Source organism: Lipomyces chichibuensis (assembly GCF_038497645.1).
Source record: "Lipomyces chichibuensis strain CBS 12929 unplaced genomic scaffold V1513scaffold_1, whole genome shotgun sequence".
Lineage (NCBI taxonomy): Eukaryota > Fungi > Ascomycota > Lipomycetes > Lipomycetales > Lipomycetaceae > Lipomyces > Lipomyces chichibuensis.
This window is the reverse complement of record NW_027117453.1, coordinates 778,904-800,867: the sequence shown is the minus strand read 5'-3', so window position 1 is coordinate 800,867 and position 21,964 is coordinate 778,904. Positions and strand designations below refer to the sequence as shown.

General features: G+C 46.4%; 9 protein-coding genes across 9 annotated transcripts; 3 read left to right on the top strand and 6 right to left on the bottom strand.

Moving 5' to 3' along the window:
• Nucleotides 1-1,036: 1,036 nt before the first annotated feature.
• V1513DRAFT_13605 (exocyst complex subunit Sec15-like-domain-containing protein) lies at nucleotides 1,037-4,325 on the bottom strand. Its single transcript, XM_066894201.1, has 8 exons — nucleotides 3,638-4,325; nucleotides 3,462-3,581; nucleotides 2,967-3,408; nucleotides 2,297-2,912; nucleotides 2,107-2,245; nucleotides 1,614-2,060; nucleotides 1,225-1,562; nucleotides 1,037-1,164 (listed from the first exon to the last, which is right to left on the bottom strand). The coding sequence occupies exons 1-8, from the start codon at nucleotides 3,938-3,940 to the stop codon at nucleotides 1,104-1,106; spliced, it is 2,466 nt and encodes an 821-aa protein (XP_066756682.1). The 5' UTR covers nucleotides 3,941-4,325; the 3' UTR covers nucleotides 1,037-1,103.
• A 2,347-nt stretch (nucleotides 4,326-6,672) lies between these two features.
• V1513DRAFT_467929 (RNA recognition motif 2-domain-containing protein) lies at nucleotides 6,673-8,804 on the top strand (the record flags this gene model as incomplete). Its single annotated transcript, XM_066900119.1, has 8 exons — nucleotides 6,673-6,906; nucleotides 6,963-7,443; nucleotides 7,504-7,722; nucleotides 7,776-7,806; nucleotides 7,857-7,934; nucleotides 7,986-8,037; nucleotides 8,089-8,140; nucleotides 8,197-8,804. 8 exons carry the CDS (start codon nucleotides 6,673-6,675, stop codon nucleotides 8,388-8,390), a joined length of 1,341 nt encoding a protein of 446 aa, XP_066756681.1. The 3' UTR covers nucleotides 8,391-8,804.
• A 461-nt stretch (nucleotides 8,805-9,265) lies between these two features.
• Nucleotides 9,266-10,983, bottom strand: V1513DRAFT_408090 (D123-domain-containing protein). The gene is made up of 4 exons (XM_066895668.1): nucleotides 10,660-10,983; nucleotides 10,333-10,606; nucleotides 9,868-10,273; nucleotides 9,266-9,808 (listed from the first exon to the last, which is right to left on the bottom strand). Exons 1-4 carry the CDS (start codon nucleotides 10,911-10,913, stop codon nucleotides 9,438-9,440), a joined length of 1,305 nt encoding a protein of 434 aa, XP_066756680.1. The 5' UTR covers nucleotides 10,914-10,983; the 3' UTR covers nucleotides 9,266-9,437.
• Nucleotides 10,984-11,569: 586 nt separating this feature from the next.
• On the bottom strand, nucleotides 11,570-12,952 carry V1513DRAFT_422451 (ribosome biogenesis protein Nop53/GLTSCR2; the record flags this gene model as incomplete). Its single annotated transcript, XM_066895977.1, has 3 exons — nucleotides 11,570-11,774; nucleotides 11,826-12,710; nucleotides 12,822-12,952. The coding sequence occupies 3 exons, from the start codon at nucleotides 12,950-12,952 to the stop codon at nucleotides 11,570-11,572; spliced, it is 1,221 nt and encodes a 406-aa protein (XP_066756679.1).
• A 200-nt stretch (nucleotides 12,953-13,152) lies between these two features.
• Nucleotides 13,153-14,490, top strand: V1513DRAFT_435537 (uncharacterized protein). The gene is made up of 2 exons (XM_066896642.1): nucleotides 13,153-13,933; nucleotides 13,985-14,490. The coding sequence occupies exons 1-2, from the start codon at nucleotides 13,264-13,266 to the stop codon at nucleotides 14,362-14,364; spliced, it is 1,050 nt and encodes a 349-aa protein (XP_066756678.1). The 5' UTR covers nucleotides 13,153-13,263; the 3' UTR covers nucleotides 14,365-14,490.
• On the bottom strand, nucleotides 14,442-16,579 carry V1513DRAFT_461638 (NMD3 family-domain-containing protein). The gene is made up of 3 exons (XM_066899901.1): nucleotides 16,122-16,579; nucleotides 15,978-16,058; nucleotides 14,442-15,925 (listed from the first exon to the last, which is right to left on the bottom strand). The coding sequence occupies exons 1-3, from the start codon at nucleotides 16,458-16,460 to the stop codon at nucleotides 14,606-14,608; spliced, it is 1,740 nt and encodes a 579-aa protein (XP_066756677.1). The 5' UTR covers nucleotides 16,461-16,579; the 3' UTR covers nucleotides 14,442-14,605.
• A 107-nt stretch (nucleotides 16,580-16,686) lies between these two features.
• On the bottom strand, nucleotides 16,687-18,106 carry V1513DRAFT_476777 (snare region anchored in the vesicle membrane C-terminus-domain-containing protein). The gene is made up of 2 exons (XM_066900219.1): nucleotides 17,619-18,106; nucleotides 16,687-17,557 (listed from the first exon to the last, which is right to left on the bottom strand). Exons 1-2 carry the CDS (start codon nucleotides 17,793-17,795, stop codon nucleotides 17,045-17,047), a joined length of 690 nt encoding a protein of 229 aa, XP_066756676.1. The 5' UTR covers nucleotides 17,796-18,106; the 3' UTR covers nucleotides 16,687-17,044.
• A 2-nt stretch (nucleotides 18,107-18,108) lies between these two features.
• V1513DRAFT_408074 (60S ribosomal protein uL29) lies at nucleotides 18,109-18,945 on the top strand. Its single transcript, XM_066895667.1, has 3 exons — nucleotides 18,109-18,195; nucleotides 18,249-18,611; nucleotides 18,673-18,945. Exons 1-3 carry the CDS (start codon nucleotides 18,193-18,195, stop codon nucleotides 18,676-18,678), a joined length of 372 nt encoding a protein of 123 aa, XP_066756675.1. The 5' UTR covers nucleotides 18,109-18,192; the 3' UTR covers nucleotides 18,679-18,945.
• Nucleotides 18,829-21,870, bottom strand: V1513DRAFT_435531 (uncharacterized protein). Its single transcript, XM_066896641.1, has 3 exons — nucleotides 21,294-21,870; nucleotides 19,819-21,247; nucleotides 18,829-19,769 (listed from the first exon to the last, which is right to left on the bottom strand). The coding sequence occupies exons 1-3, from the start codon at nucleotides 21,783-21,785 to the stop codon at nucleotides 18,916-18,918; spliced, it is 2,775 nt and encodes a 924-aa protein (XP_066756674.1). The 5' UTR covers nucleotides 21,786-21,870; the 3' UTR covers nucleotides 18,829-18,915.
• Between the last annotated feature and the right edge of the window lie 94 nt (nucleotides 21,871-21,964).

Below are 21,964 nucleotides of genomic sequence, written 5' to 3'. Positions count from 1 at the left end.
ATTTTGCATCATCGCACACCTCACTCAAGGCATCTCCAAACCGGTCGGTAAAAAGATTGGTCGATCACAAATCTAAAACGTAACAACCTTCATTCAACCGAAGCGGATTCGTCGCTTTACGATAGACGACGCAATTGCAAAGAAATAGTCGGATTTCATCAAATCGAGATGCGAAATTCAAAAGGTAACATATATATTGGACATACCTCCGTGATAATCGATGATCTCTCCGGTAACGGGGCCCTCTGTGTCGACTAGTTAGGTCACAAATTCATTACAACGTCACAGTCGCAGTTACGACGAGCTTAAGTAACATACCGTGCTTAACGCCAGTAAGGCAGCACAAGCCAGGTGGATTAGAAGACATTTTGATTGATTGCTTTAGAAACCGAATAGAATCGCAGAGAACGAGATGGATGGGCAGTGCCGTGGGTTAGCGAGGAGGATCGGGACCCTCTCTGGGATGTCGTCGGTTTATGTATCGAGGAACGCATGGACCCTGTCCCCGATAACAGTGCTTGCCCAGTTATGGTTCAGGCGAGACATTGAGCTTGTACTGAATAAATGCTTTGCGTCTGACCTCGACCAATCGCGTTGGCTTGCAAGAACATAGTTTTCCACGCGATAGAGAGTGTCTGAAACCACAGTTTCTTCTTTTAACTGGCTGTTTACGCTCAATGAAATTTTTTTCAAATCCTTAATTGCCATTTGAGCATTTACATGATGTCATGCCTGCAATTAGTCGCCTTTTCCGACGAAAAAACTACAATCGGACGTTACCGAGTCCTGCAGCTTACAATACATTCAACAGTGAAATGTATATTTCTTCCACCATCTTTTCACTTTAAATATACAGAAGCCCTAAAATACACAGTACGAAGTAATCCACCACATCAACGACACAAACGAAAGGATACGATCCCAGCCGAGAATCTCATGCAAATAAAATGCCGAAGTAAAATAGAATAGCAATAACTCACTCTTATGATCTGGTAAATTCGAAAGGTGCCAAATTACGAGAAAGTCCCAAACTCCTGATGTCTGCGTAATATCGGCCTAACTGGCTATAATACAATATGAATGTTTCCCGGGTGTACTGACATTTAACCGCCCCTTCGGAATCGCTTCATGGTTCGCGAGGGAGTAGCAGGCGGCGCGAATATCCTTGATAAATATCAGTACGCACGTATCTAACGGGCAAAAGACAAAGAAGAATAAACATACTTCTCGACCAAGGCCGCCGCGTTCTGCGGTTTTACTCGCCCGTACTTCCGCATTCTTATCTCCGTGTTATTGTACTCTTCCACATTCGGTGACAGCAGTAAATCGATCGTCTGCCGCAACTCCGTGAACGTGGTCAACAAACTATTGTCCGCGTCTTCCTCGCTTCTGTGCTTGACGTTCTTCGAGTTGTCAAGCGCACCGGGGTTCAAGCTTACGTCGCGCCTCTTGGACGATGAAGAACCGATGTTGCCGACAAAGTTCTCGAGATAGCAGATGTCTCGGTTGAAATTAAGGACAGCAGCTTTACTAATCCGTCGCCCCGCGTTCAACAGCAAGTCCTATTATCCTTTAGCTTAATACACACACATTACACATCTGGCTCAACGTACCAACAACTTCGTGGCGAGATGATCAAAAGCGTCAAAGTATATAAAACTAGTAATCGACCGCGGCAAGTTTACCAGCGTCGAATCTACAAGCGTCTCCAAGAAATTGACCATATCCGACAAATACGAGCTCGGCGCAGTCCTCTCAGTGTTAATATCCCAGTCGTAATCCGCGATTTCCAGGAAATCGTCAATCTTGGAATTGACGAGCTCGAAAATGCGGGTCTCGGCCAATTTACGGGCATCTGAGAAGGCGACGGCCGCGTGTAGCTTTATACGTTCGTCCAGATGCACGGTCGCGGTTTCGTTGAGCATCTTTTCGAGCTCAACGGCGGCAATCTCGAAGTACTCCAGGTTAATAAATATCTGCACAATTTCCTCACGGTTGCTAGACCGCAGCCGGTCGCGGAGCGTTTTGCAGACGACTTTCACAAGGAGTTCATCGAGGTTCTATTAATGTTAGCGTCATAAAGACGCGACGCAATCGGAGACTTACAGCTCGTAGGGTGGCTTCGATCTGACCCGGATTTTGTTCTGAAAATTCGTCTGAGAATTGATAGTGCTGATTCACAAAATTGCGAATCTCTGCGCATGAAAGTGGGTATACCTGTGAGAACGGCAGCAAGCAAGGAAACCTACACGGTCAGCTCTCTAAAACAATCGAATTTGCTCGAGATAAGACTCACTTGACTTTCGACGCCTCTTTGCCTGGTTTGTACCAACTTATACTAATAATTTTCTCCCATAAGTCACGTTGGTTGATCTTCATCGGCATGTAATCATCTTCCATGACAGTCTGCTGGAATTCTTCGGCAAATCTCTGTTTCAGGAATGCAGAATAATTCTCAAACAACGTCAACATGTAAGAATGCAACCTCGCCACGGAAAATTCGTAGCTCTCCATCGTCTGAATGAACAGACCAAGTAACGTTCGCACCTGTAGTAAAGTCTCTGGATTACGCAGTGTCGGCAAGACCGGATCAATCAAATGGGCAATTCTCTGGCACATTGACTCCCACAGCTCGTTCACAGATGCAGGGGTTCGGACCCGGTACGCTTTCCGAACAGTTACGCGCTCGATAATTGCAAATCCACACGCACCGTGTAGTAAGCTCTCCAATGGGGCGATGTCGTCATCTGTGAATTCTAATGACTTCGGTAGTATCGCGTCTTGCTCTTTGATCCGGCCAAGGGCATAATTGTCACGGAATTCATCCAGAACGCCGAGTGCGGAGCAAATGTGCATGCTCTCGTAGAATGGAGTCAAGTCGACGTTAATAGTATCGTTATTCAAAGGATCGACTGGGTACTATCAGCATGCTGATGCATATAATTAGTCCCAAACGGGATACTCACCTTCATCATGGTCGTCGTCCATAGCCAGCTCGACAGCGGAATTCAGCTTATAAAACCGCAGCTGCGGGTTATGGTCGACCTCCTTCTTCCATCGGCGTCGTCTGGACTCGGTTACTCCAAACGCTATCTGTCCGATCTGCGGAGCGACCATGCGCACACTCGCAAGCCAGACCTGTAAATCCGCAATAACGTCATCCTTAATTGTAGCCTGCATTACGGGTACAGATTTCCGTATCATCTGGGCAAACTCGAACTGGGCGACTTCCTGGATGTGATTTTGTTCCAGATCGTCCAGACTCTTGAGTGCACCGAAATATTTCTTTTGCTCGATCATCTCATGGATCTTGTTTGTCATGTTGATTACCTTTAAACATTGTCGAAGCGCACTGGTAGCGTCGTCGATGTTCTTCCTCGCCCCCTGCGAATCTAATAGCATTTTATTCTACTCTAAGTCAGAAGCACGACTCGAAAGGCGGATAGCTTTGAGCATCATACCCTAGCCACAAGAGCTCGACCAGATTGTTGCAAATTTTGATTGATGTTTAGCACGCTCGCTCGCATCTGCTCTGAACTCTGCTTCACTTTGGCGAGCTGTTGCACAGCCTTCGTGTATTCCTATCCAAGTATTAGCAGGTGGCTCGGTCCGTCAATAAAATTGCCAGACGACATACATGCTGGTTACTGTTGCACAACTTCTGGACTTCAATTTCCTTCAGCGCCGTGATGCTGGCTAGTCGGTCAATGAGCAGATCAACCTGGCTGGCGTTGACAGCTTCCTCCACGACGGGAGCGAGTTGCTCGAGATAATCATCTCCTTCGAATGAATTGAGCAGTGATATTGGATCGGAGCTGAGTAGTAGAACTTGCTGTAAGTGCTGCATCATTGCCTGTGTGCGCTCGGTAACCGTCGTTCCGCCTACAGCGGCCACGGCGGGTGGGGATATCGTTAGTGTGGCGGAAGTGGTAAGGGACATCGTTGCGTAGGAACAGAGGGAACTGAGAAGCTGGCCAGGCGGCTGTGTCTAGCGTGTACAATACACAAAATACTATCGCTTTTGTCGGCGCAGCGGAAAACAGGCCTTAGGTGCGCATGTGTAGGAACGACGTATATTATTAAGACGATGACAGAGTCGTCGTCAAAGCCGCGGTTTGTAGCACCGGTTGAGCCCAGTCGGAATTAAGAAGCGGAGTCTGCGATTGCGTCAGCAACAACACAGCAAGCCAGATGATCAGCGGCGACTTGAATCCAGCTCTGGCAGATATGTTGCTGTGAGAATTAGTGGTGACAATTTGATGTGCGAATATGCCGAGGATTGTATAAGATTAACACGGCCGTGCGGTCACTGCAACCACTGAAGTTTACCCGGAGTGATGCTGAGAGCGTGGACTACCTGATCCAGCAGTGTAATAATAACAAATATCTGGTGCGACATAACAGATTCAGTAGTTACACCAAACACGCAGTGAGGAAGACGTGCGGTTCAAGCCACCAAACACGCAGTTATCTCCCCGGTAATGCCAGAGTGCTACAGTTTTGCTGGAAATTATTGTATCAGACACCAATGATCTACGTGCAAGACTATTAATAATCGGAATTGCAGTGAATGCTTTGTTAAATGATGCGGATGAGCAGAGTCAGCTTTCTCAGATGCAAGATCGCGATACCTGCTTTAGACACACACTGACTACCTTTGACTAACGTCCAAAATTAAATTTAAAGAACCCTGTCGAGATCAAGGCTACATCAGGAAGTAGTTCCGCATCGGCCGTACGCTGAATCGTTCTTGTGGGCAACGGGCGATATTTGCCCATGGAAACGACCTGCATTAAGCGTTGGCGGGGCAACGCTCGGGCTTGATTTCCTACTCCTCCGGCGCTCGAGTCTCGCGCAGTCGGCAGGCCGTCCAATCAGCGCGCAAGCACTCGAGATCTCAATGTTCAGACGTCTGATGCTGCATATCTCGATATATCGTACAGAATACGCACCGAGCGGATCGCTTTCCAGCCTGCTATGCTCCTCACAAATGAGCGAGCGAGTCCCCATCCATCGCATCAGCATCCAGCCGTGTCGCCGTTCTGCTTTTCTTACTCTCTCCCTTCCGAGCGAGAGAAAGACGAAAAAAAGGTGAACCAGATTGTGTTGAACTTGTGTAGCTCGGTCGTGCGCGTAAGCCGCGTGATGTTACACGAACCTGACGTGCGCCCAAAAGTACCATAAAACAACAAACAGGGCCTGGTGAGAAACGCGACCCCGCGGTTGACGAACCTTCTGAACCCACGCCCGCGTCTCTGCTTCCGTCTCTCTCCCATTATAAAACCCACCCGTCTGGCACGGCCTTTCCATCCCCATCCTCTCTTCTCTCAGTTTAATCTCGCTGTCTCGTGTAAACCTCTGCTTTCTTTATTTCGCCTTCTCGTCGTGTGTGTGCGTCACGAATATCTGTAACTCCAAGACAGTTTGATTTCGCCTCCCATGCTTGCCATGGCTTCCACTGCTTCGGCGACCACGACTTTCTTCTCGTCCTCGTCTGATGACATCTCCCTCCTCGCATCGTCTGACCGCATGGACTCGCCCTTCGCGCCCTTCAATCCTGCTATTCGCGAGTTTGCTCCCTCTCGCCAGCTGGTGTCCACGTCGAGCTCCACCGGGGTCATTGGATCAAAGCGTCCTGGCACGCCGGCTCAGGATTCGTTTGAAGCTAACTCCTTCTCTAATCCTGGCTCTCCCTCAAATGAGTTCGACGAGCGTAAAGCCATCCCGTCCGCTCTCCTTGATTCCCCTCAGGCTACCGATCGCAGACCAGACGCCCTGAACAGATACTCCAACGGGCCATCATTCGGGCTCCGGTCTGTCTCCAGCTCTGCACAGCAGCCGCAACAGCCGCCGCAGGATTCCATCTCAAAGCTTGAGCGCCATTCTTCCCGTGAGTGACAGTTTCACACGGTCTGTGTGCTCCATTCGTGTAGATTAACTAATCCCAGCAGTATCGTCATTATCTCGATCAAAAGAGTACTCGGTGGATCCCTATGTTCAGTCGAGCACTGCGTTGCGCAAAGCTAGTGGCACAGACCTTGCAACACAGAACTCATCAGATTCCTCTTTCGTTGCTGAACAGCAGAGATTTGACAGCTTGAGCGTAAGCTTCGAAGGACTAAGCGTGCAAAGCTCAGTGTCATCTTCCTCGCGATCTTGGCAGAGCTACCTGATGAATGACAATGAGCCAATGAAATCAATCAAAGACCCCGCGCGAAACAATCTGCCCGTGCTCAAGGAGCATTCACGCTCCAGCTTTTCACATCCTGAGTCCTCCCATCAGACAAACATGCAGCCAAGCCGTTACCTCAAAATTACTGGGCTCTCTAAAAGTGCGGATCCTATCTTGTTGAGTGAGAAATTTCATGTAAGTGGTGCCCTTCTGGATTGATTTGTGGTAGAGTTAAATGCGGCTGGCTGACCCCACTTTCGCGCCGCAGGCATTCGGCGATCTCAGGGGCATTTACACTCGCGAGATTGCACTCAACGGGTCCATCATAGTGGCCTACTTCGATCTTCGTCATGCTGTTACATCATATAAGGCAGTATGCTCCCAGCCGATCTTGGGATACCATCTTCGGCCTCACTTTTTCCCAAAGAGCTACCTTACTCAGGTATGTCATACAACAATGAACTTATAGCGCAGTGCAGCGCTCAACTGACTTGACCTAGATGTATGAAAGTGGCATCGAGATCCCATTTATGTCTAACAATGAGGGCGAACTAGCTGTCTACTTCAGTCATGGAACGGCCAAGCGGGCTAGAAGCATTTTGGAAAAGTATTTGCCTACGTTTGGATCTGTGCAGTCTTTGAAAATCGAGAGCGAGACGAGTATCTCTTGCGAATTCTTTGACGTCCGCGACTCGGCGTCTGCGGTCCTCACTCTCAATGGACAGTTGATTGACGTGGGTTATGCATATTGACTTAATTATGGCACAAATGACTCTGACTTTTTTTACAGGATATGGTTTTCTATGTGTCTTTCAAAGAGACTGACGCAATGTTCGCAAAACCGCCCAGCCCAAACGGATCTGACGTGGCAAACTCTCCTGGCTCTTGTTCAGTGAGTTTCGCGTCCGAGAATCATCGGGAAGGGCTTTCCGTTCACGCGCCAGTGTTTGAGAGCAGCAGGGGCAATATGATATCCTTACTGTCCATTCCTCCTAGCTCCACTGAAAGAAATAGCTGTGTGCACGATAGCTATTCAGAGCCGCAGAGTCCAGCGGACAATTTTTACTATGACGGCCACATCGAAGAGTTGTCTCCTGTTGGAAAGCCATTGACCAGGCACGAGTCCTATGATTATGGAAAATCAAAGAATTCTTTGGATAACTATTCTCAACTTGACTATTTTGGAGCCGGAAAGCATGCTCGCAGGCTTTCTACATCGATCCCGAGAAGTCCCAGGTCTGACCCGATGTGGGATGCCGAGGCATCGTTGAGTATGTCCATGATTGCTTGCATTTATTCAGCAAGCGTTTATTTTGCTAATAAACACTCAGCATTCCAAGTCGAAAGCTACCCTGATATCATGTCTCGCGGATATAGTGTGTACACCAATGCGACAGTCCCAAAGAATAATGTCGTCGACTTGGAAAGAATTGCCCGTGGACTCGACACTCGTACAACTTTGATGCTCCGTAATATCCCCAATAAGGTCGATCAGCAGATGCTGAAGGAGTATATCGATGTTACTAACAAGAACACTTATGATTTTCTTTGTAAGAACACAATCGTCTCAAGGGAGCGGGATTTTGAATAACATTATTGTTAGACCTGCGAATCGACTTTTTGAACAAGTGCAAGTAAGTTGACTTGGAATATACCATGTTGACTAGTATTTACCAGATTGTAGCGTTGGATATGCGTTTATTTCATTTACTTCTCCGGAAGCTATCATCACTTTTGCTAAAGCGAGAGCCGGCACGAAATGGTAAGCCGTTGTGAAGAGTAGCCTCCAACATAATTCTGATCGGAAACTTAGGAATCGCTTCAACTCAGAGAAGATTTGTGATATCTCCTATGCCAATATATATGTGACCTCCATATTGATCCTACATACTCCAAACTAACTTTTATTTACTCAGGGAAAGGAATGCCTGATCGAGAAGTTTCGCAATTCTAGCGTCATGGACCAAGGTCTGCTCTATTGACGTTTACTGGGACAAAAGAATGAAACTCATTTAGTTACTTAGATGCTGCCTACCGTCCCAAGATCTATTATTCTGATGGACCGTTGAAGGGCCAGGAAGAGGATTTCCCGCCTCCTAATAATATGAATCGCAAACTGCGCTCTCTTGCTAGTATTCAGCAGATTGGTAAACTATGCATGCAACTTACTTGCCAAATAATATTAATCATCTCGTTTAGGTCTTTTTCCCCCAGGTAGCAACAGCGGAAACTGGCGCAGAATTTGCCGTTATTGAGATGCTGCTGGATCTGAATACCTCAGTCTCTATCCTTTTATGGCTAATGGTACTTTGTTTGCGTTGAACATATCATTATTGGAACTATCTTTGCTTATTTGTTGGGATTCTTTGATTTTCATAATCGACAGGCAATTGCTGACTCGTTGGTTGCTGTCTGTTGGTTTTGTATTATTATGCGCCAAATCCTCTCTGATCTTTACCTTTTGATTTCTCCCTTTCTAAGTTTATCATTGGGGCTTGGCTTCGGATGGTTTTAGTGGTGCTTTGTTTTGAATGACGATTTTGTCTTTTTGTGATTGTATTTTTTAATCTTCTGCTTTGTTTGGAGAGTTCGTCTCATCAAGTGGATTTGATATGGATGCAGATATGGAAATTGCCAGACTGATGTTTGAAGTGGACTTTTCCGAACTATGGTGCGAGGTGTTGTTGGTTTTTTTTGTTCTCTCAAGGTATATGGTTTGTAACGGATAGGGTGAAGGTTGGGACAGCCTCGTTTTCGATGGGTATTTTATGGTTTACGTGCTCTTAATATTTTCTTTGCTATGATATATTTTGAAATTGCCACGGGCAGCGTCATTTTTAATCTGCTCACTTGCTGTCAAATGTTGGGAAAGAGATTTGAATTTGCTATGAAAGGCTTGCTTACTAGGAATCAGAATTTAATGAAATTTTGTGTGTGTGGGATTCTTCGTGTCGTGAATATTTTGACTATTAGGGCGAAGGATGTGGCATTACATTTGCATTGCATTTTTATCATACTTATTGGACGAACACTTAAGCCGTGGCGTGCAAGTATGAATCAGGCATGGGATAGAGGAAATGAAACGAAGTGTGAGGCGGAAGTTTTATTCGTTATCATATATTATTGCGGTCAAAGTGTATATTGTTCAAGTTTGTTCGTCAGAACCGATATAGTTTATAAACGCGCATAGATAGTGTTTTTTCCCAGCACGAACACCAATCCAACAGTACCCATATACGAATTATACACACCAAATATATTCCGTCTACTTGTCACCTTTTGGTTCGGCATTATTGTCGGCCATCGGCACACTTTGTTCTGTATTCTCCGCCGTATTTTCCAACATATCCCGCCACTTCTTCGCAAATGCCGCAATACCAGCGCCTCCCTGCACACTCGCATCCACGACGTCTCGCGGAACCATGTGCGCCGAGAAGGGCTTCGTTGAAAAGGTATGCACGCCCTCGTCCTCCGACACGAGTCGCAGTTCTGGAGTAAATGCCGGATCGTCGGGATCCAGTTGGAGCAGCTCAACCCAAGAGAACATCAGGGCGTCGGTGCGCGCCGCAAATGGATTAATATCAATCAACCATACTCGGCTTTGCTCCGGCTTGGGAATATAAGCGTCGAAGCAGACTACCAAATAAAATCAGTATTCATTGGACGACTGCAAACTACAATATTTCGCGACATACAATTTTCATCGGGAAATGTGCTGCGTAGCTTTCCGTTGAAAAAATCTTGAATGAGCATACTAAGACCCTCTCGCAATGGCTCCAAAAATTCGTAATAATTATCCGCGCGTTGAGAGATGCCGAGAATTTTCCTGCGGCGTACAAAGACTCGGAATTCCATGGACGGGTTGAAATCAACCCATTTTCTCAGTATTAACTCAACTTCGTTTGACGGTAGAGAGTTTGGCGATGGCGACGAGGATGAGGATGAGGATGTCGCTGCCGGCGCAGGCGGCATAGTTGAGATGCAGTCTTCAAATGGATGGAGGAGATCGTGCGTTATGAAGTTTGATGATTTGAGGATGAGATATATGTCTCCTGGCGTTACGCATTTGAGCGAGTTAGTTGTCGTGATCCATGTCGCGTCCTGTGTCGTTGTCAGTTAAAAAAATCGATTCCACATTGTCGGTACAAGGAAATGCATACTCTTGGAGACGACCAATTCAGTTTTGGGGTAACAGCACCATAATCAGTTAGGACTTCTTTAACACGTTTGTCAAGTTCTGGAAACGCCGTAGCGGGATCATTTTTGTAAACGTCATCATCATCGTCCCAATTTACTTCTTCCTCGTTATCTGATCCGGAGTCAGAGAGACTAATTTTACGAGAACTGGTTGCAGTACGTAGCTCTTGCATGCTAGTACTTAAGCCCGTCTCATCGTCGTCAAATTCTGAGTCGCTGCTCCATTCTGCGCGTTCCCTATCAATTGTTAATTCTATAACCACGAAGACATGATCAACGAGACCACCTACCCCTCTGGTGGCAGAAAAATCCCATCTGAAAGTAAATAGTCAACAAATCCCTCACCAACGGGCTTCACTATCGTCGCTCGTGGTGTTATCTTCTTATACCTCACGTGCCAGGAATTGAACGCGCAGTTCTTGACATGCTGCTTCGTCAACGGCGGGAAATTTAGCGGCTCTCCTGAGAGAGTATCTGGTGGGCTTGACGGAGGTGATGGTAGATATGGGAGTCGCGTAGGTGGATGTGGAGTGCCTAATGCCATTGCTTGTCGGATCAGTAACAGTCACTACCAAGGAAATATACCTGTTGTGATGTGAATATTGAACATTCATAGCCACTTTAACTAATTTCTCAGTGGTGCGGCGCCATGATGGAGCGCACTTAAGTTAACGTGCAAAAGATCAATAGATTATAGTTAAACCAGCCAACAAAAACAGTGACATTGGCAGGTTTTTGTTTAATGTTTTCGTTTTAGCTATTTTACGCGTGTTGTGTGACTTAATACATTCCATTCCAGCCCCCGTCCAGTCTAATGCACTCGTAGATGGAACAGCAGGTTGAGCGCTAAATTGTCCAGATAGCTTCCTCATGAAGTATACGAGAGTTCGTGAAGAATGTAGCATGGATGGAGATAGGGCACCGTTATGCAAGGGAAACCGCCCGGTTTAGCAATTAGTCCACCTCCGCGCAATCAGCATCACAACTGGTTCACTCGGCCATGTGTGTTGGGCCGTTTTCACCTCATTGCTCTATCGAACGCTTTGTGGTGAAGACCCATCGCTGGAAGTACAGTTAGAGCAGATGAATGGCACTCAGACAAAAGAGACCTGCAGAAACAGCGCTTTATGGGATGTCCTGCCCAGTCATGCTACTGTGTGCTGAAAAAAAGACGCTTTTATTAACCCGCCATTAATCCCGTTACTTGATATCCTTGTAACTCCACTTCTCTGTGACCTTCTTCTTGTATTTACGTCCTGGAATAACCTGCACTCTTGACTCGATGATACCGCGTTCCTGAAAACTAATGAATCTATCTTTTGCGAGATTGCCTTCTGGTTTGATTAATCGCAGAGAGTCGGTAAGCTCGTCTGAGAGCTTGACTTCGATGGGCCGTTCCATGGGGCTAACTAGTGTTAGCCGAGTTGGAAATCCCTTTAAATCAGAATGCACTTACCGATATTTGCCCAACTTATGCTTGCGAATGGATTTTTTCGGTTTGGTCAGGTCAATCGTAGTCTTGGACTGTTCTGTAGATGGCACAGGTGGTGCGCTAGTAGCACTCTCAAGCTCCTCTTCTTTCTTGACCTCAACCGTGGTCACAGGAGCAGACACTTGATCTTCTTCATCTGAATCAACTTCATCAAGACCGAGGCGTTCTCTCTCGTCAAGTAACTCGACCAGTCGTTCAATTCTCTCTTTCTGTTCCTCTTCCCTGAGTCTTTCTTTCTCGGCCTTCTCTAACGCCGCATTCTCTCCAGCCAATAACTCTTGCCATGACTCCAACGAAGGATTGTAGGACTTCCCCTCAACCGGCACGTCGACAGCCTTTCTGGACTCCTTAAAAGCAATGGGTGGCCGCCTTATTGTGGATGGTGGATTCTGCATTTTTGCATAACTTATGGTCTCAAATAACCTGATCTCCTTGGCATTTGCTAGTAAATCCTTGCTCTTCTTGGTGTATGATTTCTGCTTCTCAACTTCATCCTCAATCTTAGCATCCTCGGATCCATCAGCCCATGCATCGTATATATCCTTAATAATCTGCGAATCAGCTTCCAAATTCGCCAAAGAAGATTTTCCATTGGTTGTCCGTCCCGCAACTCGTAGTAAACGACCAAGTTCCTTATATGTAACACCCTGCACTTTTCCCCTTTTTTTCAAGGCAGCAGCTTCGACTTCAATCCCTCGTTTCCGCGAGACTAGTGCTGGAATGGCAGATTTCTGTGCAAGAATCTCGTCAACTTTCAGTGGCTTCTTGCCGACTTTTTTTAGCGCAGCATCCGAGGCCGTCGTGTCGACTGAATAAAGCTGATCCGATGCAATTGAATTCAGTGTCGTTCTGCATGAAACAGTTTCAGCAACTTGTACAATCCCACCACATCCCCATACTGGCAGACACGCTAAAGCTTCTACCAAATGACAAGACAAAAAAGTGATCTAAAAGGCTTACCCAACTAAGATCTTCTCCTCCCGAACCCTCTCTAATCCTTCCTGGATATCTGAAACGTCGACATTCTTGCGCCAAGCCTTTCGTCCTTTCCTCGATGGCTGTGATAATTGCTTCGGACCGTCGACTTCCATTTTACCTGCTATATCCTGATCAAGTTGGTTGCCGTTGCTTTGTTTCACAGGATAAATGAAGTGTAACGTCGAGGATTATAAAAAAAAACCGTTGAGATTTCGTTGCTCCGCACACTTCGTAGACTAGTTGGGAGTTGAATTTTTTTTTTAGAGCTACCCGGAAGTTGGGAGTTTGTGATGCACATTTTTAACGTTTTTCTCCGTAACCAAACCACTTGTTCATTCACTATCGACCAATAATTGTGTTCAGTATCAGTACCACGCTGTTTGATTGAACAGACTTTAAGTCTCGTTCATACTCGAGACCGAAAATGCCTGATTCACGAAAACGGGACTGGTTCGCCACAGAAGGCGATGCTTCCGACAGCGAGCCTCACAACAGTGACGACCAGAACGATGTTCGCCCACAACGCCAATCGGTCGTTAAGAAAGTGAAGCAAATAGCTAATGTAAAGAAGTCGAAAAGGAGAGAAACCGTGGACAATAATGAGGAGAAAGAAGAGAGTCGAGTTATAACCGCGGCGAAAGGGAGTAACAAGCGGACACGAAAAGTTGATTCAATTCTGGTGTCCACCAGGAAGGACGAATCTGACGAGGAAAACGACGACGATAGCGAACAGGAGCAGTCCGAAGAGGAGACTGACGATGAAGAAGGTCTTGATCGAGATGGAAACGCGAAAGGCATATTACGGCAGTTGTCGACTACGGAGCTTGAGGACAATCGGGCGAAGATCGAGAAGTCCGGCGTCGTCTACCTTTCTCGCATACCGCCATATATGAAGCCAGAAAAAGTGCGCCAGATATTGTCGCGGTTTGGAGAATTGGATAGAGTCTTTTTGGCACCTGAGGATCCCAAGTCATATGCACGAAGAGTTCGGTTTGGCGGAAACAAGAAGCGAAATTTCGTAGAAGGGTGGGTCGAGTTCAAGGACAAGAAGAAAGCGAAGTTAGCTGCGTCAACCTTGAACGGAAACATTATTGGTGCGTCATTGTAGTTGCATGTGGTTTTGTAAGCAAACTAATTTGGAATAGGTGGTCGAAAAGGATCGTATTACTATGATGACATTCTCAACATTAAATACCTCCCCAAATTTAAGTGGCACCATCTTACCGAACAGATCGCGTACGAGAATCAGGTTCGACAAGCTAAGCTGCGGGCCGAGATTTCTCAGGCCACTAAAGAGAATAAGGCGTTCATTCGTAACGTCGAGCGCGCGAAAATGATTGCGCATATCCAAGAGAAGAAGCAGAAGAAACAAGCGAAGACCGAACATGCGGTGAAGTCTGAGTCTAAGCCTGTTCCTAGTGCCGGAGAGATTGAGATGCGGAGAAATTTCAAGCAGAGAAACGTTGTCATGCAGAAGGATACGGAGGAGACAATGGAGCGGGTACTCAAGAATATATTTGCATAAATTACTGGACGATATGGATTAATCGAATGTTTTGTACTCTACGGGTCTATAGCATTGTTATATATAGATTTGGCGTTGCGATTTGAACCCAGATTATGGAAAGTGAATGAATTATTAAACCATGAAGACCGTGAAGACAAGTAATGCACTACTGTATCCAAACAAGACCCAGAACCCATTTTATGTGACCTTCAACATATATAAAACAGTGATGCACCATGAATTTTGATTATCAACATACTTATTCCTCATGATAGCCATCCTCGAGGGTCAATTCATCAATCTCATCCAACAATTCGTCAAGACCAACCTCGGGAAGGGAGCCCTCGTATGAACCGTCGTCAGAGACACCATCGTCAGTACCTTCTTCGTCGGAATCCTTAGCGTGATCCACATCCATATTTTCAACGCCAGCCATTTTATGATCACCAGCATCCATGTCAACGTCAGCTTCAATTCCTTCCATCTTGGAAGCCTTGGGCAATATCTGTCGTCCGGGATTCTGGGAATTGGCCTGCTTGTACAAGTTGATGGTACTTCGCAGTTCTGGGTCCTCCTCCAATTCCTGCAAGAACAATTCGTAATCTCTCTCCACTCGGTCCTGTTCAATCTGGCGCTGTTTAGAAGACATTGAATTTCCGGAATCTTCCATCTCATTGTACTCCTTGGCCATGCGTTTAAGCCTCCAGTTGCGACCTTTGTTCTTCTTCTTTCGCGGATATGACTTCTTGACTAGAACAACATCAGGAACGTTGCTCTGATCAAGGGTATCCCATAGCTCATGGTTGAAGTTTACGTTCGAAAGGAAATATCCCAGCACTGTATCACCAGGATGCAAAATTCCACCAAGATGAGTGCGAACGTAGTAAGTAGTATCATTTCTGCCCATATCAGAGGATCGAGCGACCGTGGCATCCGCCAACGACATTTTTCCCTTTTTCAAATTGGTGATCTCGATGTCCAACACGACAAATTCTGTGAGATTGAGAGTGGTGGCCAATGTAGTAAACGGCTGTCGCCAGTAAGTTGTAGGTTGTAGATCCATTGTATCCAACGTATGCGGATCAAGCAAATGGACAGAGTTACCGACTCGATTACACAGCGTCAGCTGAGCAATATTTCCAGACGCGCGTGCGAGCTTCTTTGGTAAACACACAAGATCATCTTTACAAATTGGTACCAACTCTACTGAATATGTGAACTTGTAGCTTCGCACGCTGGTGTGAGTATCCATAGAAATTAGCTCCTCGGACTTCTTTGTTCGAATGGGCGCAACAGCGGCTAAGAAGTCAAGCATTTTAGCGGCGTGGTTCTTCTGACTGTAAAAGAAATCAAGTCCATCCTTAGTCTCCTGAATTGAAATAGTGTCACGATGGGCATTGTGCTTGAGGATAAGCTGCTCCAGGTAGAAGAACGTTCTCTTATGTGGCACCTTCTGTCGAATCTGAACAGTCGCCCTCCAAGTATTTGCTGTGAATGATTTCGCGCAATCTGGGCACTGCGTGGCTACGACGACAAATTCCACTTCGAATGATTGCTGAATAATAGTGTTTGCAAAAGCCTGAACGCAGTCAGTACAAGCGTCGTATAAATTGATTTTCAATATATTCTACCTCTCCCTGGACTGTGAGTTTCACTTTGATGCGTCGAGAGTGAGGTTCCGTCCAGATAAATGAAGCGTCAATTAGTCGAACCTACAATTACACAATTAGCAAAGTCCTCACACTTTAATATCAGCCTACATTAAAGCAACGCACCTTCGCCAGTCCCTTCAACCTTTTCAAACACAATGCAAGTAATTCCCTGCTTTCCAACTGCGCAGAAACCCACTGAGTAGGCGGTCTCAAAAATCGTTCACAGTTTCTGCAGAAGTTGAGCGAGCTTTCACGCTGGATTCCCTCCGTAATATCGACCGACAATTTAATGCAGTCATAGCACATAGACAATCCACTAGTTCCATCAATCGGAACACCGCAGTTGCAACACAACACTGTCGCTAATATCTGTTGTGGTTCCTGTTCGTTTCGTGATGCGAGCGGGACGGCTCCGCCACTGATAGCAGCTGCAGTAATGCCGAATGCTGACCGATACGACATCCTTAATATGGTTTCAATTGACTGACCAAAATAAATGAAGCTGAATCCAAGCTCCTTCCTCGTGGTATTTGAACACAGCAAAGTAAGACGAAGGTAATCAGCTGGCAAAGAAAAATTTTGGGATGTGAAGAGATGCTTTGAAATTGGGAGTTCGCAAATTTTAGTTTGGCTGCGGCTGCGGCGTGATGTCAGGGCTCGTCATGGGCTCATGGCTTGCGACATAAGTCGTACACCCCAGCTCCTACTATTGCATTTACAGTATACAAACTCTTAAAGGAAAAAGGATCATATCCACATAAATCAATAACAGAGATGTACTGATACAAGACTACAAAACCGACTATGTACTTTCATCAACAAGGAGTCCCATAAACACCACTTTTTTGCGACTAGTAACAACCCAAAACCCAACGTGCCATAACTAAGAAACGTAAACAAATACAACCCACAATGATAATTTACGGAATTAAAAACCAAATTGAGAGCAATGGCGACTATAAAGCAGACTTCACCCCTTGCAGTACAACCTGAAAATGCGTTACTCTAAAACATGAATGATTGTACACTTGCAACGCCAATTTGATTTATCTCAAGAACAACAAGAATAATATGCAGACTGAGAGAAGCGTTGCAATAATCAAGCTATCCCGTTTCTTTCGCGTGTTGATCTTTGCTATTATGGTATTTATACCAGGAATACGGCTAGCGGTGCTTGTGACCCGTCGTTGGATATTCATCAACACCTGCCGTTGACGACCAAACTCTTCCCTGGTGGCATACGCTTGAGATAGAATACCATCTACCATATTATTCGACCGATCAATGCGCGTTCGTTCGTTGAGCATGTAGTCTGCTTCGCGACGGGGGTCAACTGGGGCAGACGAAGATGTTGATCGGAATGTGTCAATGTCGTTTCTCACCGAGGACAGCAGGTTCGCACGTTGGCGCTCATAATCGACTACTCCTTTAAGACGAATAAATTCTTTTTGGTGCTCAACTAAGATTTCTTTGTGGCGTTGAAGATGGTGAAGTTTAGTGGCGGATGATACCTGCTCTGAGTCGAGTATGCGGCTTAACGTATTAAGTATGTCCTCTCTCTAGATGCGGACATAGTCAGCTTATATTCAATCCAATACCAATTCAAGCATTACGACTTACCTTTGTCAATGTCTCTTCAAGCTCCTTGACGACCTTGGACTCCTCTTCGGTGGGAGACGATGGTGGGTGTTGCGAAAACGAAGAATAGGAAAGAAACAAGGACTCCGTCTGCGACTCAAGCTGTCGCGCTTGAGACCGGAGCTGGCCAAAGGACGCATATGACGTGAATTCGGCCATTAGGTCGTGTCAGAGATGAGTAAGGATCAGATACACAATCTCCAAGCTTTGCACTGTAACGATGCCCGCACGCAATGAGGATGGGGGAGCCTAATCGCAAGGTTCTATGAACGGCACAGCGCTCTGATTAGCACGTGTAGGATTCTGGCCGTAAATGCACGAGTCTCGTGCGCATAACAATCTCTCAGTAACTTTCAGCACGCGCATTTTACGTCTCCAGCTAGTGCAGGGCTCAACCCTATTTACTCTAGGAAACAGTCACATATCAACTACACCCAGGCGCCGCAGATCACTGACCACACAAATCAGCCAAGGTTGCACTCGAAGGTGAGAGTCGCGATTGGAATCACACGAAGCCAACACTCGACCGTCAATTCGCAAGCCCCCACAGTTCACAATGGTATGTAGATTATTTGATGTTGGTTATGAGTAGATGCTGACAGTATGATGCAGCCTGGTGTAAAAGCGTACACTCTTCGTGACAAAACGAAGGCGGATCTCGAGGCTCAGCTAGTTGAGCTGAAGCAGGAACTTGCCTCTCTCAAGGCACAGAAGGCGCGGGGTGCCTCTGCCTCCAACTTGATTCGAATGCACACTGTCCGTAAATCGATTGCCTGTGTGCTCACCGTAATCAACCAGCAGCAACGAGCCCAGCTCCGTCTCTTTTACAAGGGAAAGAAGTACATCCCACTCGACCTACGTGTTAAGAAGACCCGTGCTCTACGACGACAGTTGACGAAGCACCAGAAGAGTTTGAAGACCGAAAAAGAGAAGAAGAAATTAATTGCTTTCCCCCAGAGAAAATATGCGTTGAGGGTATGAGACACGTTTCTGGTGACTGCATTCGCATAAGGTTGTGCTAATTCGTTATATGCAGGCTTAGACTAATTGAAAGAAAAAGTTCGGGTTATGTTTATATAGTATAATAACGGTTATGCATGTATCTTTACTTGTGAATATATAAGTTGGTATCCACGTTAACTCGCAATTACCTCACACAAGTCACAACTTGCGATAACCCTGCAGTCAATAGGATGGAAGATCATTAAGTTGTCTATATACATGGTATATACAAAATATGCGTCTATTGATCTATTGTTGAATTGGTTCTGCTGCTCATCTACTTCAGTACAAAACTGACAGTATTTTGACCCTTTGGAATAATTGTCCTCTGGATCTTCTTACCGCCAGCTCTCTCGACGAGCCATAACTGTCCATCTTCTGTTGCCAATACAGTCTGCACGATCCTATCCTGATCCCATTCTTCATCCAGGTCTACAGAAAATCGCCGCTTGCCGTTGATAAAAATATTATGGGGGATCAAAGTCTTTTCTAGTTGAACAGTCTCAACTTCAGGCCACGACCCAATTTCAAACACAGACGACCACGGTATTCCTTGCGACTCGAGGATAGTAGCCCAGCACTCTTCCGCCGTAGCAGGCACGACTGGGGCGCAAATCTTGACGAGCTTCGTGGTTGCATTTAACATGAATGGTAACCGAACCTGGTCTTTCTCCTCCGTTGCAGTTTGCGACGTAGTATAAGCTGAGATGATGCTATTCGTCAGCTTATTATAGTTCGAAATCGTAGTGTTCAATGTAAATGTCGTGCCAAGCGCCTGCGTCGTCTTGTCAACCGTATCCTGAACATCTTTCCACAGCATTAACTCGGCATCAGTGAACTTGTCAGGCATCGAGAAGTTAGTAATACTACTAGCCTTGACAGCGCGCGTGATAGCGAGAACATGGCGCCAGAGTCGTCCTAGCCATCGTTGGATGCCGATGATCTTGGCTTCATCCCATTCCAAGACATCTGTGATTGGTGCCTGGAAAAGCATGTGCGCTCTCGTGGCATCTGCACCGTACTTTGCAATGCAATCTTCAGGGTCAACACCGTTGTACTTAGATTTCGACATCTTCTCAAAGGAGACGTTTGGTGAGAGTTGTGTTGCCTTTATAATTGGCTTATGTGGGTCTATTCATGTCAGTGAATGAAAGTAGCGCATAAAGTTGTGTGCGTGTACCTGACAAGTCGACCTCTTCAGGCTTCAAAAATCTCCCCGTTTCCGGGTCTGTGAACGTTTTGCCATGCACCATACCCTGGGTAATCAATCTCTGAAACGGCTCGCCATTCAGTGGACCTCCGGACCACAACCCGTGCTTCGCGAAGAACTTTGCGAAAAATCGAGAATACAATAGATGCAAGATTGCGTGCTCGATGCCGCCGATGTATAGATCTACGGGAACCATCCGCGAAGTCTCCTCATATGAAAATGGAATTTCCGAGGCATCAGCGTCAGGATATCGGAAGTAGTACCACGAACTATCGACGAAGGTGTCCATCGTGTCTGTATCTCTTTTCGCACTTCCATGGCACTTGGGACAGCTGACGTTCACCCATTCTTTGTCCCGAGCTAAAGGAGAACCGGAGACAGATTGCGATATGTTATCAGGCAGTAGTACAGGCAATTCTGATTCGGGAACTGGGACTGTACCACAACTTGAACAGTGAATTATCGGAATTGGAGCACCCCAATATCGCTGCCGACTGACCAGCCAGTCACGGATGCGGAAGTTAGTGGTCTTGTACCCTTTGCCTAGTGCTTTCAAGTCATTAACAATAGCTTCTGCACCTTCAGTGATTGAGAGGCCGCTGTATTTTCCTGTTGATGATGCGAGTCTACCGGATTTAGAAGTGAATGGTCCACTGGCATCATATTCCGGATCGTTTGGAGACAACGGAATAATTACTCGTGTGATGTCCTCGCCTGGTACATTCTGTTTCCAAAAATCAAAATCGCGAGCATCGTGAGCTGGAACGCCCATGACAGCACCATGGCCGTATGTATCCAGAACGTAGGGAGCGACGAAGATTGGGAGAGTCGAACCAGTAAGCGGATGAATGGCCTCTAGGTCATTTAGACGGAAGCCTTCTTTGGAGTCTTTCGAAAGCGATTTCATTTTGTCCGCAAATTCAGTCACACCTGAGTACCCGCCGCCCGACATGGTCCGTTGGACCAGAGGGTGCGTGGCTGATAGTGCAAGGTACTGAACACCTAGCAAGGTATCCGGACGCGTCGTGTATACGTGAAGAAGCTCTTCCCTTCCTTTGATACCAAACATGATTTCCGCACCTTCAGATTTTCCAATCCAATGTTGCTGCATTGATTTAACCGACGCGGGCCATTCTTTGAGCAGTTCCAAATCAGCATTTAACTCTTCCGCAAGTCCTGTGATCTTGAAAAACCATTGCGATAGCAATTTTTGTTCGACCAACGCCCCGGATCGCCATGATCTGCCCTCACTATCCACCTGTTCGTTTGCTAACACTGTTTGATCTACTGGATCCCAATTGACTGGTGCTTCGGCTCGGTACGCGTAGCCTTGGTTAAACAGAGTAATGAACAACTTTTGTGTGTGTTTGTAGTACTCTGGCGAGCACGTAGCGAATTCCTAATTAATTAGTACAGGCTCACAAAAAAATCGATTAGTTACTGACTCTATCCCAGTCAAAGCTGACCAACATTTTCTGCATTTGGCCCCTCATATTCTTAATGTTCGACAACGTCCAAACCTTGGGATCAATTCCCCGCTCAATAGCGGCGTTCTCAGCCGGCAGACCAAACGCGTCCCATCCCATTGGATGCAGCACTTCGTAGCCGCGTAGTCTGTGGTAGCGCGCGATTACGTCGCTGATTGTGTAGACTCTGACATGGCCCATGTGAAGGTTGCCAGATGGATACGGAAACATGGAAAGACAGTAGAACTTGCCGCGGGTGGGAGTACCCACTTGCGGGTTAGCCTGCCATATTGAAGCCCACTTGTCGTCGAGGTCTGGATACTCTAGTCGCTCTGGTGCAGCGAAGTACGGACAAGCAGAGGAGAAGTTGGATAGTGGCAGCCGATGTAAGCTGCGCTGTCGCCGCGGTATTCGAGCTCGTGTCGCAGAAAGGAGCCGGCACGCGACCATCTGATGATGCCGTTGCTGCATATGTTGCAAGCGGGAGCAATTGCCAATTGCCTGGCGATGCGGCCTCAAATTCCTTTTGGCGGGGTGGGTTTTACCTGACCTCGAGACAGAATTGATGCGGCTTGAGTTCTTCCTTCAACACTTGAACCTTTCGCGCCTCTGGCGTTAAGTTTGTTTGGGCCACGCGCAATGACGACACA